The following is an 18,721-nucleotide window of genomic DNA, read 5'->3' on the forward strand; positions in this document are numbered from 1 at the left end:
CGAGGTTCAGTAACCCTATCACCCCGCTCATCCAGGATACACGGTATAGTTGTGAGATTCCTCTGGTCCGCCACCAGGTGGGCCAAGAGTCTGCCATTCTTGTCCCCCCTTTCAAAGAGAGATTCCCGGATTCCCCGCAGGGAGCATTTAGTCATCTCCACGTGATGTAAATTGAGGGCCCGGCGTGCCACACGCAGCGCCTCCAGAGATGTCTCCCCCGGAGAATCCGCGAAGGCCGCCGCACAGGCGGTCTCCTCCCTCTGCAGCCCCTCCAATGTGGCATTAAATGCTAGTCGAGAGGCCTTAATAGCCGACACATATTCCCCCCTCACATTCGCCTTGAAGGCATCCCATACAACATTAGGAGTGGCCGTACCTTCATTCACGTCCCAGTAGCAGCCCATTGCAGGCAGTATATGTTCAGAGACTGATTCCACACCCAGCCAGCTCGGCGAGAGCTTCCAACACCCAGAGCACCCCGAGCCCGGGAGTAACAGGGAAACTGATAGGGGTACATGGTCCGACAGCCCACCAGGCAAATAAGCAGCCCCGGCGACCATTCGGAGTAGTTCCCCGTTGCCAATGGCCATGTCTATTCGGGCCGAGGATTGGATTCTTCCACCTCCAGATCTCCTCCAATCCGGCCGTGTCCGCCCAGGAAAGAAGTTCCAATCCAGCCGGTCTGGCCACATTGGAGGAGTCCAGGGAAGCGTCCAGTATGTTGTTAAAGTCACCTGCAATGAGGACCGGCAACGGAAGGAAGGCCGCCAATTTTTGAAATACAGTATAGAGGATCTGCACCTGGAATGGGGGTGGGACATATACATTAACCACAGCCACCTGTAGGGCGTTAATGGTGAGGATTAAAATAAGAAACCTACCCCCAGGGTCAATGATGGTATGCGAGACCGAGCATGGGAGGGACCTGCTAACCAGAATCGATACACCCCTGGCATACACCGAGTAAGTGGCATGGTACGTTTTAGGAAGCCATGGGCGTCTCAATGACAAAACCTTGCTACCCGTCAGATGAGTTTCTTGTAGGAGAATAATATGCGGGCGTTGCAGTTTCAGATAATTCAGAATCATAGAACGCTTGAACTTGTCATTGAGACCCCTCACATTCCATGACATAATATCAATACGATCCCCCATAGCAAAACCACTTGTACATGTGTGGCCCAGGATAGCTGAATGGACACCTTAGGCTTAGTATACATATCAAAGAGAACACCCTCCCGCCTCCCAGAGCACGAAACTGGCACACCCTCCCTGCAACAAACAATCCCATAACCAACATTAAGAACTCCCTTGCTTTCTAGTGGACGAACAACAACAAAATTATAACACCCTCTAGAAGCTTAGACCCAAACTCCCAACCAATTGTCAGAGCACCCCCAGTTAGAAGTGTCCCAGTATGGGGATAAAACACCCCAAAACTACCAAAAAGAAAAAAGGTGGCGGGCTAAACTAAAAAACAGCCAGTTCCAAGTGTAGTGAAGAACTCGTTGCCTCCTTATGGAAGCTAGGCCAACCGCATAACTTGTATGGCAACTTCTGGGCCTTGACGAGGTGACCATTAGAATGCTCGAGTGTTGCAGCAGCACTCCACGGTCCCCACGTAATGCACTCCTGACATGTAGAAAAGCATATTGGGCAGTCACAGAGGTAGGTGTGATGGGTGGACCGGGTAAGTGAGCCATACCAGAAGGAGCTCCTCTATCGCAACGCATCCAGCCAGTCCCCCGCCTGCGTCGGGGTGTCGAAGAAGTGAGCCTTGCCTGCATGTTGGATACGAAGTTTGCTCGGATAGAACATGCCATACTGTATTCCCTTCTCCCGGAGCCTGCGTCTTACGTCCACGAACGACCTCCTGCGTTTCTGGATCTCTGCAGAAAAATCAGGGAAGAACCGGAGTTGCGCATTTCCACAGCACACTTCAGGAGACCTACGAGCTGCAGCCAGGATCCTGTCTCGGTCTCTGTAATTCAGGAGACGGGCCAAGAAGGGACGCGGGGGGGCCCCCGGCGGGGCTCTGCCCGTGGGCACCCTGTGCGCCCGCTCCACCAGAAACGTAGGGGGCAATGTGTCCATAGCCAGAACACGCTTGAACAGGTGTTCAGCAAACTGAACCGCATCTGTACCCTCTTCGCCCTCTGGGATCCCCACAATGCGCACATTATTCCGCCGCATGCGGTTTTCAGCATCATCCACTTTTGCAGCCAGTGCCCGCACGGTATGTTGCAAATCCGTAAGCGTGGCGTTATGTCCCTGCACTTCATCCTCCACATGCGACACCCTCGCCTCGGCAGTAGTGAGACGCGTGCGGATTTTATCCAAGTCATGGCGGATTAGAGTGCATTCTGCTGCCAGGTGGTCAATTTTGGCTGTAAGGGTAACCTGGCACCCCTCTATTGCTGCCAGGATCGCGGAGGTCCCCACTCCTCCTGGGGATTGCGACCTCGTGCCCCCCGAGTTAGAGATCCGGGACTGCTCACCACTCACCCCCTCCACGCCGGCTCCCTCCATGTCTAGCAGCGGCAGGAGAGGCCCAGGAACGAGCACAGGGGAATCCAAGATGGCGCCGGCCTTCCCCTTACCCTTTGCGTTCCGGGTGGATTTCCTTTGTGAAGCGGCACGTCTGCGGGACTTGGCGGACATAGATCTGCTCCCCGGCAAGTCCCGCACAGGAGAGAGGGTCGGGTGCTGCCAGATAGAGCGGTAGGCAGGAGAAGAACAGGATGTCACGAGCGGAGGCAACGGAGCTTCACAGGACACGTGCACTCAGGCTCACATCGCGGCCACGCCCTTTCAATAGGATGTTTATTTTTGCCAAAACAGAATTTACAGTTTGTATGGCAACTAATAATAAATCACACATGTGGAAACCTGATTTATCATACCCTGAAATAATGCTTAAAGAGACCTTGCTGTCATAATAACAATACAAAAACAACTAGGTAATGATGTTACCCTGCAAAAAGATGTTTTGTTCATGCCTTTCCGTGGCTAGTGATTGTAATCCTTGATCTCTTAAAGAGCTCCAGGCGCTGTTGCTATCCAACATTTCTTGGTCTGTCAGATAGTGTGGTCTTCCGTTGGGTGCTGTGGTTCCTCTTGCCTGCTGCTACATTATATAGTCATACCACAACCACCAAGAGGAACCAAAGACCACAGCACAGGGAGGGTAACATGCTATCCTACACAACCAAAAGCGTTGGATAGCAGTTCTCCAGTGGCTGATATGATGATATCATAGTGATCACATGACTGGCAACTACACTGATTGGTTCCCAAGCATTGTATTTGATAGGGCCAGCGATGTCCCAACCAGTGTGTGACTGCTAGTTCTGATTAAAGTGATATTAAAGTCTTCTACAAAATAAATGGCTAACAGATAAGCTTTATTAAGAGACGCTGTATGCCTTCTCTGCCATAAACGCTTCTGCCTTGCCTGCTAGCAATTTGCTATGAATTGTACACTGAGCCACATACATGCAGCTTGCTATACAGTCTTGACATGCCTTGGGTGTGACGGGATGAACTAACTCCCAAGTGTCATTCTGCTGAATATAAGCCATTTTATTTGATTGTTTGTGGAAAAGAATAAAAGTTTATTTGCTTATACGGCTGGCTACGGGTCATATCCGCCCTGAATATTACACTGTGCACATTACCCGCCATGATGCAGATTTTAGTTCCACTTCGAGAACATTTATTACTTCATCACGGGATCATCATCGAAAACAACTTTTGAAACGACATTATCATTTTGAAGCTTATGTGAGATTGTAGTGACAGGGCTAGATACACTTTATGAGGTGTTTAAATGACAAATCAGTGCAGAATCTGTCCCCCTGCTGTCTCTCTGGAATGACAGGGTCTCTTTACCTTTCCTGACCTCATGTCCCACATCATCCGGGCTTTTAAGTTGTACTTTTTGGTCGCGGTACTTTATTTCTCCTTTCCACTTTGAGCCCTTTGGAGACTTCTTTAACTTGAGTTCCAGGGGGCAACGGGTGACAATACCTGCATAGAGCAATATAAAATATTATTATAAGTACTGCATAGAATGATTAGTTATATTTTTGATAATACGAAATCACCTGCGCTCAATACAGCGTACAGACCTTGGATGAGAGGCCGGTGCCTGAAGTGACAACACGGATGGCGCCGTGTCAGATACAGTCCATAATAGAAGTCACCAGCACTTGAAGATATGTGCAAGAAGTGAAGCACTTTTTATTAAATCGTCACATGCGTCAAACAGCCAACGTTTCGGGGCCACGCAGGGTCCCTTCTTCTGGGCGACGATTTAATAAAAAGTGCTTTACTTCTTGCACATATCTTCAAGTGCTGGTGACTGCTAGTTTTATTTTTGGATACATTGAAGGGACCATTTCACTAAAAAATATATATATATTCTACTCAGAAATTTAGAAATATTTCATATGGATATTTTATATTTCTCCTGCTCTGCTCAGATGGCTCTATACAAAGTTTCAATTACGGAGAGAAAGCCTAATAGCAAACACGTGCTCGCTTTTTATAAAACACATACCCTGGAAGAGTTGTAATCGTAGACACTCTTTAGAACAAACATCGGTGTTTGCGATAAATTCATGTACCTGGTTTAAACAGGCACATAAGTTATTGGCATATAGGCGAGCACTGAGGCCAGAGATCCCATACCAGACTCCCTGTCCTCAGTACAGCTCAGTAGCACTGTGCGTAATACAACCACAGGCTCAGCATTATTGAGCTCCCTTCATGGCCATTGCACCTGCCAAACAGGCAAGCAGAGAGGCTACGGAATTTTACTGTTGGGCTGGGTGAGCCTGTGGGGAAGCTAAAGCTGCCCATACACCTAGCGATCTATAGGACGACACTTTTCGTCCGATGATCGAACTGTCGTACGATTTTCGTACGGCGGCCCCATCCTGCCCCGATTATCACAAGGTTGGATCAGCGGTAATTAGAAGAAAGCAGATGGACGAATTGCGGTAATCGACCGCACGTATTTTCGTCTGCGCACGTGCAGTGTAAATCGTACGAATTTTGATGTACGGAAACGCCACCAACCTTTGCGAAAATCGTACGATCGACCGAAGTTTTCTAACCTGCTGGTTAGTCAAAAGTCAATCGATTGTACAGTATTTGCGGTTGTACACTGCCCATCAACCTTACGGATATCGGACGAAGACGCGATCGCATGCGAAAATCGGCCGATAATCGTAAGGTGTATGGACACCTTAAGAGACTAGTTCCCCATCAGCTGCCATCCGCTGTCAATCGGTGCGGTGGAGTTCCCCTTCATGTTTACTTTCCTTGTGATTGACAGTGGATGGTTTCCATAGCAATGGTCATATTTGGTCAATGAAGTCAACCAGCATCCTCATCCTTTTGGTTACATGCAGCTGTTTGCCTGGGAATCTTGTAGCCACCGGCGTTCTAGCAACCAACCACCCCTGATCAACATTTATTATGATACTTTATACTTTTATAGTTTGTTGTTTTTAATTTATATACACATGCGACTTGTGTACATCACGGGTTTATACAGTTGCTGAGATTTTATTTTCTTGTAGATATTTATCACTTTATTGTATCCCACATTTGAATGTAGGATCCTGGAACACATCTGCTCCTGATTCTGGAACATCCTACTTGCTGCTTCTCACATACAGAATGCCACTTGAAGCTGACACCTTTTTTCTTCATAATACTAGGTGAGGCTCTGCCCCACCTGCATCCCCTGACCTCATGTCCCTGGTACAAGGCAGGACGAGCGGTGGTCATTTGTCCTGCATTGTAGGTAATGATGTTGGCAAATGTAGGTGACAGCATGACCAGGCAGAGACTGGAAAGAAGAGTGGCTTCAAAAGATTGGTCATCACTACCAGAGCCAGTATGCAGACCATAGATTAAGGTACGTTTTCCTCAATATTACATCACCCCTTTGAAATAACAAGCAATATATTCTGCATCAGCTGGAGGGCACTTTTTGTTATCATTTTTTAACGTCTTGGACTTGCCTTATAGACTTAATTTTCAATGTTAAAAGTCACATTATGCCCGCTTTAAATATGATGTCACTTAAAAAAGATATGGAATTCGTACCACTGCCCCTGGGAAGACACACGCCAGAAAGGGCCTCCAGTACAGAACTTTTCCCCGAACTCTGGTCGCCAATGACAGCAATGGCTGGCAATCCCAAGTCCTTCTCCACCCCCAGTGACCTCAGCGAGTCAATGAGATCGATGCAAGGACGGATCTTGTACTCATATTGTTGGCTTAGAACGTTCTGTGGCTCTGCCTTGACTGAAACCTCTGCATAATCGTGTGAAATAAGGGCTTGTGCAGAGGGCTGGAGAGAAAACAGACATAAGATATAATGGAGTTGTAAATTCACAGCTTATACAGTATTATCCTGTTATAATATCAGCATTGTAATAAGAATACATACTAGGGTACTAGGGTTGTTTTTGATAAATAAATCATAGCTTACTTGAAAACAATCCCTTTTATGTAGTGAGTGCCGCCTTCTCTCTCCCCATCACTTCCAGCAACTTCTTGGGTTCCCAGTGTGCTTTGTGTCTATTTCCCTGCTGCTTGATGTGATGCAATATGGACTACATATCCCTCAATGCATTGCTTCCAGAAAGCAATGATAATGTTACATTGTTCAGACATTGAGCTGTAGTTCAGAAGGCAGACTCTCTGAGCATTGTCACACAAAGCTGTCTGGATCTCTAAAATTAAACTATTAATGCCCACCTTTACCTAAAATGTTTCCCTGACCTAAAACCAGCAAGCAGTATGGTGGGCCAAAGGCAAGTCAAGACTCCTTGTTTTTATACTTTTCCACACCGATAACTGAACGCATTAAGGTTACAGAATTGGCTTGACCACCATTCAAAGAAGAAGAGGTAAACAATGGAAGCCTACATACTTTTTTCAGTATGTGTGCTTTAGGCAGGGGCGTATCCAACACAGGTAAAACAAGAATTTTTGCCTAAGGCGGCACCTTACGGGGGGTGGCGAAAAATGCAGCCCCCAAATCGGTGAGGCAAGCCAGGCGCACAGAATCAGGCGGCTGCTGGTGGGGTCTGGCGGCGAGCTGCCAGGTGAAAGAGGAGGCAGGGCCGGGGCCGAGGGAGATGCGGCCCAGCCGGCAGAGGCTGTGTGCAGCTTGAGTCTGGAGAAAGAAGCTTCAGGCAGCTCGAGTCTAGAGGAAGAAGCTTTATGCGGCTCGAGGCTGGAGGAAGAAGCTTCGGGTGGCTACAGGTTGGAGGAAGAAGCTGCGTGTAGCTCCAAGCTGGAGGAAGAAGCAGCATGTCCTGGAGGCAGGCTGGGGAGCTGCAGGTAAGAGGAGCAGCACGTAGGCAGGGAAAGGAACCCTGAGCAGCCCACCATAGATCCTGCACAGCCCACCTGATAGTCTCTGCAAGGTCTATGGTGGGCTGTGCAGGGTCTATGGTGGGCTCTGTGGGGTCTATGGTGGGGTTTGCAAGGTCTATGGTGGGGTGCACAAGGTCTATGGTAGGGTGCACAAGGTCTATGGTAGGCACTGTGGGGTCTGCAGGGACTCAGATGGGCTGTGCAAGGTCTATGGTGGGTTGTGCAGGGTCTATGGAGGTCTCAGCCCACCTGAGACCCCGACTTTCCTGCTACGCTAACAGCGCAACCTGTCAGAAGCTGTATCCAGTGACTGACGGGTTATGCAAAATGCCTTAAACAGGAAAAGGTGGAACAAATTTAGATACTAGGGCACACCGAAACCTAAATACACCACTGGAACAGATGGGCATAGACACAAATATATTCAAAGGTGTCAGGTCTCCAGTATATGTAACAGCTTTGCACCTTTCCAGGTACAAAAGGGACAACGTCCCACTATTCTTCCCCTATATGCTCCTATCTTATTCACACCCAACACGATTCCTTCAAACCTAGCCTATCCCTTCCCCACAAATAATCACAATGTCGTCTTGTTAGCAAACGACCCATGATTTTTTTTTTTAAATGTATCCGGGTATATTATCCCCCAGTAAAAGAAATACCCCACTGCATTGGAACCAATTTCAAGAGAACAATATAGCACACTGCCTGGCCATAGTATGTCTGGGATGGAAAAATGGGCAAAATCCCTAGTAATTGTTTATAGAAAATAAAGGGGTTGTTTGCTGATAAAACGACATTGTAATTTTTTGTGGGGTAGGGATAGGCTGTGTTTGAAAGGGGATTATTGTTGCAGCGAATGTGCTGTACTGGGACTATTTAGATGGTATAAACGTTAGCGTCTGTTGTAGTCCGAAACAGGGATCATGTTGGTTGTGAATAGTTTATAAAGACTGTGAACTCCAGACCCAGAGGATTGGTAGGTTTTGTTTTTTGGTGTAACTTTATTCTTTCCTTGTCCTCATCCAGCCTCCAGCCATGCCCGAACCATGCACCTCTTCCCTTAGCTTGCACGGGGGTGTTAGAAATACTCTTAAAAAATGTACAGGACAAAAAGTCTACATACCACTTCAGCTGCTGTGACTTCTTCTTCCACATCCTGTTCTATGGTAGCTTCTGAAATGGCAGATGTTTAAAAATATTATCACAACCTTAAAAGGACTCTGGAATAAGGTTAATATTAGTCCCCGTTTCCCATGGACAGTTCCCACTTTGAGAGGTCTGTCCCCAGGAAACAAACATCCCCGTTGACGTCCCCAGCAGCACTGAACTGCAGCCATATACAGCCAGTTTTGTTCATGCTACGATGCCTGCCTCTAGGACTCTGTATCACTTACTACTGACCCCTGAGCCCTGCGTCACTTACTACTGACCCCTGAGCCTGTGTCACTTACTACTGACTCCTGAACTCTGCGACACTTACTGCTGACCCCTAAACCCTGTGTTACTTACTACTGACCCCTGAAGCATCACTAAACCCTGCATGAATACTGAACCCTGCATTACTTACTACTGAACTCTGAACTATGCGTTACTTGCTACTGTCCGCTACTCAGGTCCGCTGTACTCCATGCTTTACCCTTTGATGACCCCTGTACTTCGAGCATTACCTACTGATGACCCTTTACTCCATGCATTGCCTACTCATGATCCCCGTACTCCATGCGTTTCTTGCTCTTGTCCTCTTTATTCCATGTGTTACCTACCCCTGACCCATGCATACTGTGTGTTACCTACTCCCGATTCCTGCTCTCCGCTCCATCATGCACTCTTGGCTCCTGTGTTACACATTCCTTATCCTGGCACCCTGTGCGTTACACATGTTTGACCCATAGTAAAGTGCACTCTGGGTTTATTCAACCATGCATCTTCAGACGCTCCCACTGACCACGCGCATGATTTGCCGTGGTGCACTATAGACAGCCAGGAGAGAGAAAGCTAGGAGAAACAGCCAGGAGAGAGAGAGAGCGAGGAGAGACAGCCAGGGGGAGAGAGTGAGGAGAGACAGCCAGGGGAGAGAGTGAGGAGAGACAGCCAGGGGAGGGAGCGAGGAGAGACAGCCAGGGAAGGGAGCGAGGAGAAACAGCCAGGGGAGGGAGCGAGGAGAGACAGCCAGGGGAGAGAGCGAGGAGAGACAGCCAGGGGAGAGAGAATGAAGAGTGATAACGAGCAACACATCTGCCTGAAACAGAACCCCTGTGCCCTTCAAGACTTCTCTGCACCCTATGTTTCAGACACCTCCTTGCTCCCCAAGTTCCAGCGTCCCTCCATGTCCCGCACCTCCTCCATGCACTCAAGTTGGAACACCAGGACCCCGTGGTTGCCCAGGTCCACTTGACATTGTGACATCTTGTGTCCAGGTTTCAGCTGGCCTTAACAGGACTCAAAACCTTGACTGCCCGGGTGAATCCCGGATATGTGACAACCGGAGCTACGCCCCTGGCTGCTGCAAAAGGTAAGAGCCCCTCTCAGTACCTGACCCCCCCTGCTGACCTGATGTGGGCCCTGGTACAGGAGGGCCAGGTCTAACCCACCCTCCTTTAAGGTGTCATCCCTCCTGCTGTATCAGGAAGAGTCTCACTTCTCCCGCTTGCTTCTTTATAGCTGAAAAGGAGAAATCTGACCGGAATGGTGAAACCCTTTTGCAGTGGCCCGAGAACCAGGCCCCCTGTTGGATCAAGATCTGACCCTTAGAAAGTAAAAACTGAAATATACATTTTGTGTGAAGAGACACTTTAAATGTATCAGTGTGTATTTTATATTATTATTAATATTCATTTACAAATTACCTCCATTAATCTGTGGGCTTGAGGTTCCGGCCACCAATGACAGTATTGTCTTCATTGCAGATTCGAAAGGTTGTTGCTCTTGAAGATGGCCGCCAGAGAGTATATAGAGATGGCACAGAGGATAGCACAAAACAAGATGGATTCTGGTACCTGCAGGGTACAGCACACATCATTCCATCAGAACCTTCCTCAGCGAACTAAGTGGTTCTGTTCAATTGTCTATATCAATATCTTTTTACTAAATACACTTTATTACCAAAAGTATTGGGACGCTCCTCCAAATCATTGGGTTCAGGTGTTCCGTGAAATTTCCTGGCTACTAAATATTCCGCGGTCACCTGATAGTGGTATTATAACAAAGTGGAAGCAACTGGGAACTCAGCCACGAAGTGGCAGGCCACGTAATATGACGGAGCGGGGTCAGCGCCTGCTGAAGCGCACAGTGCGCAGAAGTCGCCAATGCGTGTTTCCATTGGGATACAGCCAGGTAGCCTTCGGAAACGCGCGACGGTCGCGCGACAGACGCGCATATGTAATACGCCTAGGTGTGAACGAGACCTTATAGCGGCAAAGGGCGGAGCCAACTCAATATTGAACCCTACGGACTAAGACTGGGATGCCATTAAAATTCATGTGCGTGTAAAGGCAGGCGTCCCAATACTTTTGGCAATATAGTGTTTGTGTAAAAGAGAAAAGCTTTGTGTCAATAATGTTATTAATATCTGTTAGTGTTTAAAAAAAACTTGTTTCAGTGTATAATTTCTCTCTGTCACTCTGCTCTCTCCTCCTATCAGCTTGCTTCTTGTCAGCGCATCCACTGATTTGTCCCTTGTACGGCTTCTTTCTCTCACGCCATCGCAGATACTTCTCAGGTCATGTATTATATTTAGATTCCCAATATCTAATTTTAAGCCTTTTCTAGATCATTTCCTGTCTCTGTCTATAGTTGTCTGGCTCAGGTGCTGTGTGGGCGGGGCTCAGACTTTCATACACGCGCTGCTTATCTGATCGCAATGGCGCAAGCCCAAATGAGGATGACCAGCAGGTTAGGTTGGTTCTAGTGGCCGCCTTGGTCTGCACCCCCGGGGTTCTACTAGGCATTCAAGTGCAAGGAGCAGAGGATGTGCAGAATGTTCTCTGTCATCTCAGTGGAGAGGGCAAGAGATAAGCGACGCTCTCTTCCTCACTTCCTGTCACAGTGACACCACAGGAAGTAAGGACATTTTGCCAGTAGGCGAACAGCAACAAAAATCTGACATTGATTCCGTCCCCTCTCTGCTCTGCTAAAGGGAAAAAAAAACGGCTTTATTGTCCCCTTGAGGGATTATCTGCACTTCCTGTCCCAGTGACACTACAGGAAGTAAGGACATTTTGCCACTGGATGACCAACAACAAAAATCTGACATCGTATCCGTCCCCTCCCTGCTCTGCTAAAGGAAACAAAATGCCCTTATTGTTGTTTGTGTTCTTGTAGGGATTATCTGCACTTCCTGTCCCAGTGACACAACAGGAAGCGAGGGCAAATTTCCTTCAACAGTGACACAGCCATAAAAGCCGACGGGGACACTAACCCTTCCTTTTCTATCCACTGATAGAGTATACATGGCCAAGGAACAGCTCTCGTCTGAGATACAATGAAAGAAGAGAAACACTGTTGCAGAAAATAGATGGAATGGGGGGAATTCATCAAAGCTGGAGCAGACAGGATCCGGGTCAGCTGTGCATGGCAACCAATCAGCTTCCTTCTTCAGTTTGTTAAGCTAAGATTTGAAAATGAAAGACAGAAGCTGATTGGTTGCCGTGGACAGCTGCCCCAGGATTACGGGAAAGGGGCGGGACACCTCTCCCCATCTGCAGCGTCAGCCACGCTATCAAAAAGACAGCCAGCTGAGCCAGGAGAGAGAGAGAGAGAGACAAGGGAGAGCGAAAAGAGAGACAGAGAAGGGAGAGCGAAGAGAGAGAGAGAGAGAGAGAGAGAAGAAACAGCAGAGAGAGAGAGAAGAGACAGGAGAGAGAGAGAGAGAGAGAAGAGACAGGAGAGAGAGAGAGAGAGAGAAGAGACAGGAGAGAGAGAGAGAGAGAGAAGAGACAGGAGAGAGAGAGAGAGAGAGAAGAGACAGGAGAGAGAGAGAGAGAGAGAAGAGACAGGAGAGAGAGAGAGAGAGAGAAGAGACAGGAGAGAGAGAGAGAGAGAGAAGAGACAGGAGAGAGAGAGAGAGAGAGAAGAGACAGGAGAGAGAGAGAGAGAGAGAAGAGACAGGAGAGAGAGAGAGAGAGAGAAGAGACAGGAGAGAGAGAGAGAGAGAGAAGAGACAGGAGAGAGAGAGAGAGAGAGAAGAGACAGGAGAGAGAGAGAGAGAGAGAAGAGACAGGAGAGAGAGAGAGAGAGAGAAGAGACAGGAGAGAGAGAGAGAGAGAGAAGAGACAGGAGAGAGAGAGAGAGAGAGAAGAGACAGGAGAGAGAGAGAGAGAGAGAAGAGACAGGAGAGAGAGAGAGAGAGAGAAGAGACAGGAGAGAGAGAGAGAGAGAGAAGAGACAGGAGAGAGAGAGAGAGAGAGAAGAGACAGGAGAGAGAGAGAGAGAGAGAAGAGACAGGAGAGAGAGAGAGAGAGAGAAGAGACAGGAGAGAGAGAGAGAGAGAGAAGAGACAGGAGAGAGAGAGAGAGAGAGAAGAGACAGGAGAGAGAGAGAGAGAGAGAAGAGACAGGAGAGAGAGAGAGAGAGAGAAGAGACAGGAGAGAGAGAGAGAGAGAGAAGAGACAGGAGAGAGAGAGAGAGAGAGAAGAGACAGGAGAGAGAGAGAGAGAGAGAAGAGACAGGAGAGAGAGAGAGAGAGAGAAGAGACAGGAGAGAGAGAGAGAGAGAGAAGAGACAGGAGAGAGAGAGAGAGAGAGAAGAGACAGGAGAGAGAGAGAGAGAGAGAAGAGACAGGAGAGAGAGAGAGAGAGAGAAGAGACAGGAGAGAGAGAGAGAGAGAGAAGAGACAGGAGAGAGAGAGAGAGAGAGAAGAGACAGGAGAGAGAGAGAGAGAGAGAAGAGACAGGAGAGAGAGAGAGAGAGAGAAGAGACAGGAGAGAGAGAGAGAGAGAGAAGAGACAGGAGAGAGAGAGAGAGAGAGAAGAGACAGGAGAGAGAGAGAGAGAGAGAAGAGACAGGAGAGAGAGAGAGAGAGAGAAGAGACAGGAGAGAGAGAGAGAGAGAGAAGAGACAGGAGAGAGAGAGAGAGAGAGAAGAGACAGGAGAGAGAGAGAGAGAGAGAAGAGACAGGAGAGAGAGAGAGAGAGAGAAGAGACAGGAGAGAGAGAGAGAGAGAGAAGAGACAGGAGAGAGAGAGAGAGAGAGAAGAGACAGGAGAGAGAGAGAGAGAGAGAAGAGACAGGAGAGAGAGAGAGAGAGAGAAGAGACAGGAGAGAGAGAGAGAGAGAGAAGAGACAGGAGAGAGAGAGAGAGAGAGAAGAGACAGGAGAGAGAGAGAGAGAGAGAAGAGACAGGAGAGAGAGAGAGAGAGAGAAGAGACAGGAGAGAGAGAGAGAGAGAGAAGAGACAGGAGAGAGAGAGAGAGAGAGAAGAGACAGGAGAGAGAGAGAGAGAGAGAAGAGACAGGAGAGAGAGAGAGAGAGAGAAGAGACAGGAGAGAGAGAGAGAGAGAGAAGAGACAGGAGAGAGAGAGAGAGAGAGAAGAGACAGGAGAGAGAGAGAGAGAGAGAAGAGACAGGAGAGAGAGAGAGAGAGAGAAGAGACAGGAGAGAGAGAGAGAGAGAGAAGAGACAGGAGAGAGAGAGAGAGAGAGAAGAGACAGGAGAGAGAGAGAGAGAGAGAAGAGACAGGAGAGAGAGAGAGAGAGAGAAGAGACAGGAGAGAGAGAGAGAGAGAGAAGAGACAGGAGAGAGAGAGAGAGAGAGAAGAGACAGGAGAGAGAGAGAGAGAGAGAAGAGACAGGAGAGAGAGAGAGAGAGAGAAGAGACAGGAGAGAGAGAGAGAGAGAGAAGAGACAGGAGAGAGAGAGAGAGAGAGAAGAGACAGGAGAGAGAGAGAGAAGAGACAGGAGAGAGAGATAGAGAGAGAAGAGACAGGAGAGAGAGGAGACAGGAGAGAGAGAGAGATACAGGAGAGAGAGAGAAGAGACAGGAGAGAGAGATAGAGAGAGAAGAGACAGGAGAGAGCGAGAGAAGAGACAGGAGAGAGCGAGAGAAGAGACAGGAGAGAGCGAGAGAAGAGACAGGAGAGAGCGAGAGAAGAGACAGGAGAGAGCGAGAGAAGAGACAGGAGAGAGCGAGAGAAGAGACAGGAGAGAGCGAGAGAAGAGACAGGAGAGAGCGAGAGAAGAGACAGGAGAGAGCGAGAGAAGAGACAGGAGAGAGCGAGAGAAGAGACAGGAGAGAGCGAGAGAAGAGACAGGAGAGAGCGAGAGAAGAGACAGGAGAGAGCGAGAGAAGAGACAGGAGAGAGCGAGAGAAGAGACAGGAGAGAGCGAGAGAAGAGACAGGAGAGAGCGAGAGAAGAGACAGGAGAGAGCGAGAGAAGAGACAGGAGAGAGCGAGAGAAGAGACAGGAGAGAGCGAGAGAAGAGACAGGAGAGAGCGAGAGAAGAGACAGGAGAGAGCGAGAGAAGAGACAGGAGAGAGCGAGAGAAGAGACAGGAGAGAGCGAGAGAAGAGACAGGAGAGAGCGAGAGAAGAGACAGGAGAGAGCGAGAGAAGAGACAGGAGAGAGCGAGAGAAGAGACAGGAGAGAGCGAGAGAAGAGACAGGAGAGAGCGAGAGAAGAGACAGGAGAGAGCGAGAGAAGAGACAGGAGAGAGCGAGAGAAGAGACAGGAGAGAGCGAGAGAAGAGACAGGAGAGAGCGAGAGAAGAGACAGGAGAGAGCGAGAGAAGAGACAGGAGAGAGCGAGAGAAGAGACAGGAGAGAGCGAGAGAAGAGACAGGAGAGAGCGAGAGAAGAGACAGGAGAGAGCGAGAGAAGAGACAGGAGAGAGCGAGAGAAGAGACAGGAGAGAGCGAGAGAAGAGACAGGAGAGAGCGAGAGAAGAGACAGGAGAGAGCGAGAGAAGAGACAGGAGAGAGCGAGAGAAGAGACAGGAGAGAGCGAGAGAAGAGACAGGAGAGAGCGAGAGAAGAGACAGGAGAGAGCGAGAGAAGAGACAGGAGAGAGCGAGAGAAGAGACAGGAGAGAGCGAGAGAAGAGACAGGAGAGAGCGAGAGAAGAGACAGGAGAGAGCGAGAGAAGAGACAGGAGAGAGCGAGAGAAGAGACAGGAGAGAGCGAGAGAAGAGACAGGAGAGAGCGAGAGAAGAGACAGGAGAGAGCGAGAGAAGAGACAGGAGAGAGCGAGAGAAGAGACAGGAGAGAGCGAGAGAAGAGACAGGAGAGAGCGAGAGAAGAGACAGGAGAGAGCGAGAGAAGAGACAGGAGAGAGCGAGAGAAGAGACAGGAGAGAGCGAGAGAAGAGACAGGAGAGAGCGAGAGAAGAGACAGGAGAGAGCGAGAGAAGAGACAGGAGAGAGCGAGAGAAGAGACAGGAGAGAGCGAGAGAAGAGACAGGAGAGAGCGAGAGAAGAGACAGGAGAGAGCGAGAGAAGAGACAGGAGAGAGCGAGAGAAGAGACAGGAGAGAGCGAGAGAAGAGACAGGAGAGAGCGAGAGAAGAGACAGGAGAGAGCGAGAGAAGAGACAGGAGAGAGCGAGAGAAGAGACAGGAGAGAGCGAGAGAAGAGACAGGAGAGAGCGAGAGAAGAGACAGGAGAGAGCGAGAGAAGAGACAGGAGAGAGCGAGAGAAGAGACAGGAGAGAGCGAGAGAAGAGACAGGAGAGAGCGAGAGAAGAGACAGGAGAGAGAAGAGACAGCAGAGAGAGACAGAGGAGAGGAGGAGGAGACAGCAGAGAGAAGAGAAAGCAGAGAGAGAGAGAAAGCTAAGAGAGAGGGATACAGGGGAGAGCGCGAGGAGAGAGAGAGCGCTAAAAGAGAGAACAGACAGCTGAGAGAGAGAAGAGACAGCAGAGAGAGAGAGAGAGAGAAGAAACAGCAGGAAAAGAGAGAGCGTGAAGAGACAGCAGAGAGAGACAGAGGAGAGGAGGAGGAGACAGCAGAGAGAAGAGACAGCAGAGAGACAGAGAGAAGAGAAAGCTAAGAGAGAGGGATACAGGGGAGAGCGCGAGGAGAGAGAGATGCAGTAGTCCCAGTAACGATTTTAATGTGCTTGTTCTTTAAATAAAAGTGTTTTTTCGTTGGTAGATCTCACTGAGCTCGTCATTTGAAAGGTAGACCTCAAGACGAAATATTGTGGCCCCCCCTGGTGTAGAGCAGTGGTTGCATTTCATTCTATAGGGGTATAATATAACGCAGCACCTTGCCCTATTCTCTGACCTAACTTCCTTATCATTAGACATGTATGTGTCATCTCTACGGGAGACGTACTCACCGCACCCGGTCAGCTCGCAGATCTCGATGCAGAATGAATCTCTAACAAGAAAGTGAAACTGCAGATCTCCTGCCAGCATTCGTCCCTTCCGATGAAATGAAACTGAACGTGTTCAACTTATCCTCAGCACCACTCGCAGCCCTAACACCCATCGTCATTGTAACCCTTTCATCGCCAGGAGTGCGGCCGCAACTACAAGATACAGAAAATGTGTTACATAGTATTTGAGGTTGAATAAAGACATTAGTCCATCAAGTCCAACCTATTAGGATCTCATTCTAGGAGTACCTGTACCCCTGTATATTACAAATAAAAGTTTATAAAAGGAAAAATGCGCATTGATTATTTTTAGCATCTGAGGCAGCAAAGCATTGCAACCGCCATCGGTGGATCAGTAGATGGGAAAGTGCAATGGTCGGGTTCCTGCAGATTCTCCGCATCGAGGAAGGACATTCAGTAACATGGACTTAAAGAGGAATGAATGTACCATCACCTCTGCCGTGGTGGCTGATGGGACTTTGTAATTTTCGCCATTCGTCCTTCCTGTGAAAGGATCTGTGAATGAGTGACACGACTGTGTGGGCGGGGCCACGCACAGCTGTGCCAAATGACAAAAATGGCTGCAGCCTATGGGGTGAAGAACTCCGCAATTCAGGCAAATGGGTGGTGGGTGCCCATGTGACCATGTTTCATATAACACCCTGAATGTGGGTCAATGTAAACCGGATATACATGCTTATATTTTCTTGGTTCAACCTGCGAGCTGAAAGAAGAAAATAGAACAGATTCCTCCGTTGACGCTTACGGCCATTGATGGATGAATCCACCGCTGTTTGCATTGTATTCTGACAGCGGCCGCCAGCTGATTTGCTGCAAGCTCCGTTCCAATTAGAATTGAAAAGCTGACCAAGGGTTTGCCGAGCAGAAGTGTGCTGACCGTGGCACCCACCATGCGAATTTTGGGCGGTTCATCAAGGACCGGCCAAAATTCATACCATGTATACTCAGTTTTAGGGCCCGTTCACACCAGATGCAGTGCGTTCTGGCCCGATTCTGGCCAGAACGCACTGCCTTGCATTGTGGCTGGCTCAACTTTTTGTGGGGCAGGCGGGGGCGTGGCGGCCCATTGAAGTGAATGGCACCGTAGCCTCCTGCCGCACGGGATCGGCCGCACGGGATCGCAAGGCACATTATGTCTGAGGTCCGGTGCGATCAAAGTGCTGCAAGCACTATTTTGATTGCACCAGACCGTAGGCATAATGTGCCTTGCGATCCCGTGCGGCCGAGAGCCCGACTTTTCAGAGGGGGGCGACACCAAAATGGCTGACAGTCACTCCATTGGTGTCACCCAGGTGCGGACCGCACCCCCCTAATGCTAATCAGGCATATTAGGTATTAGGTGATCACTGGCTGGGGCTTCGCGGGCACCAGCGAGGGGCCACCTAATTAGAGAGCCGCGTCTGCTGCTTCCCGTCCAACTGACCAGCAGCACCAGGCCCATGATGCTCCTAATCCGACCCTGGTACTACATAGCTGCTGGTAGATCAAAAGGCGATCGTACAATCAGATTGTTGCATGTGTGGTGTGCTTAATAAGTACACCCCGCAGGACTTGTATGTGAAACACTGACAGTGCCTCCAACTATGGTGTGCATGGGGCCCATAATGTAACAGCAGGTTACACTTTGCACTGATAGGTACAATTCGGTTACACTGCAGGGCTGGGTTCACACCTGGGCGTTTTTCAGTGCTGATCGAAGCACTGAAAAACGCTCAAGAAGTGAAACCCTATGAATCACTATGGGCATGGTTCCCACCTGGGCATATTTCAGCGCGATTTGTCGCGCTGAAAATCGAACTATGCGCGGAAAAGTACTTGAGCTTCTTTTTCGCGCGTAGGGGCCGATTTCAGCGCGTATTCATTGGTGTTCCCGAGTGTGGCTCGGGGTTAACAAAGCGGTAACCCCGAGCCACACTCGGGAATACAGCGTAGGTCTTACCTTGTCCTCGATCCCCAATGTGTCCTCCGGCCGCTGCCGTCTTACGGGTTCC

General features: G+C 49.1%; 1 protein-coding gene across 1 annotated transcript in view; it reads right to left on the bottom strand.

Annotated features, from left to right (window-relative positions):
* Positions 1–18,721, bottom strand: part of LOC108788127 (interferon-induced GTP-binding protein Mx2-like) — a 38,478-nt gene that overhangs the window by 18,067 nt on the left and 1,690 nt on the right. The window contains exons 2-5 of the mRNA XM_018557854.1: positions 16,671–16,755; positions 8,528–8,577; positions 6,121–6,367; positions 3,892–4,029 (exon numbers count right to left, since the gene is read on the bottom strand). Of these exons, the coding sequence (XP_018413356.1) occupies positions 3,892–4,029; positions 6,121–6,367; positions 8,528–8,577; positions 16,671–16,755 (520 nt within the window). The remainder of the gene's footprint in view (positions 1–3,891; positions 4,030–6,120; positions 6,368–8,527; positions 8,578–16,670; positions 16,756–18,721) is intronic.

This window comes from Nanorana parkeri, unplaced genomic scaffold (assembly GCF_000935625.1).
Source record: "Nanorana parkeri isolate BGI_ZX_2015 unplaced genomic scaffold, ASM93562v1 scaffold306, whole genome shotgun sequence".
Lineage (NCBI taxonomy): Eukaryota > Metazoa > Chordata > Amphibia > Anura > Dicroglossidae > Nanorana > Nanorana parkeri.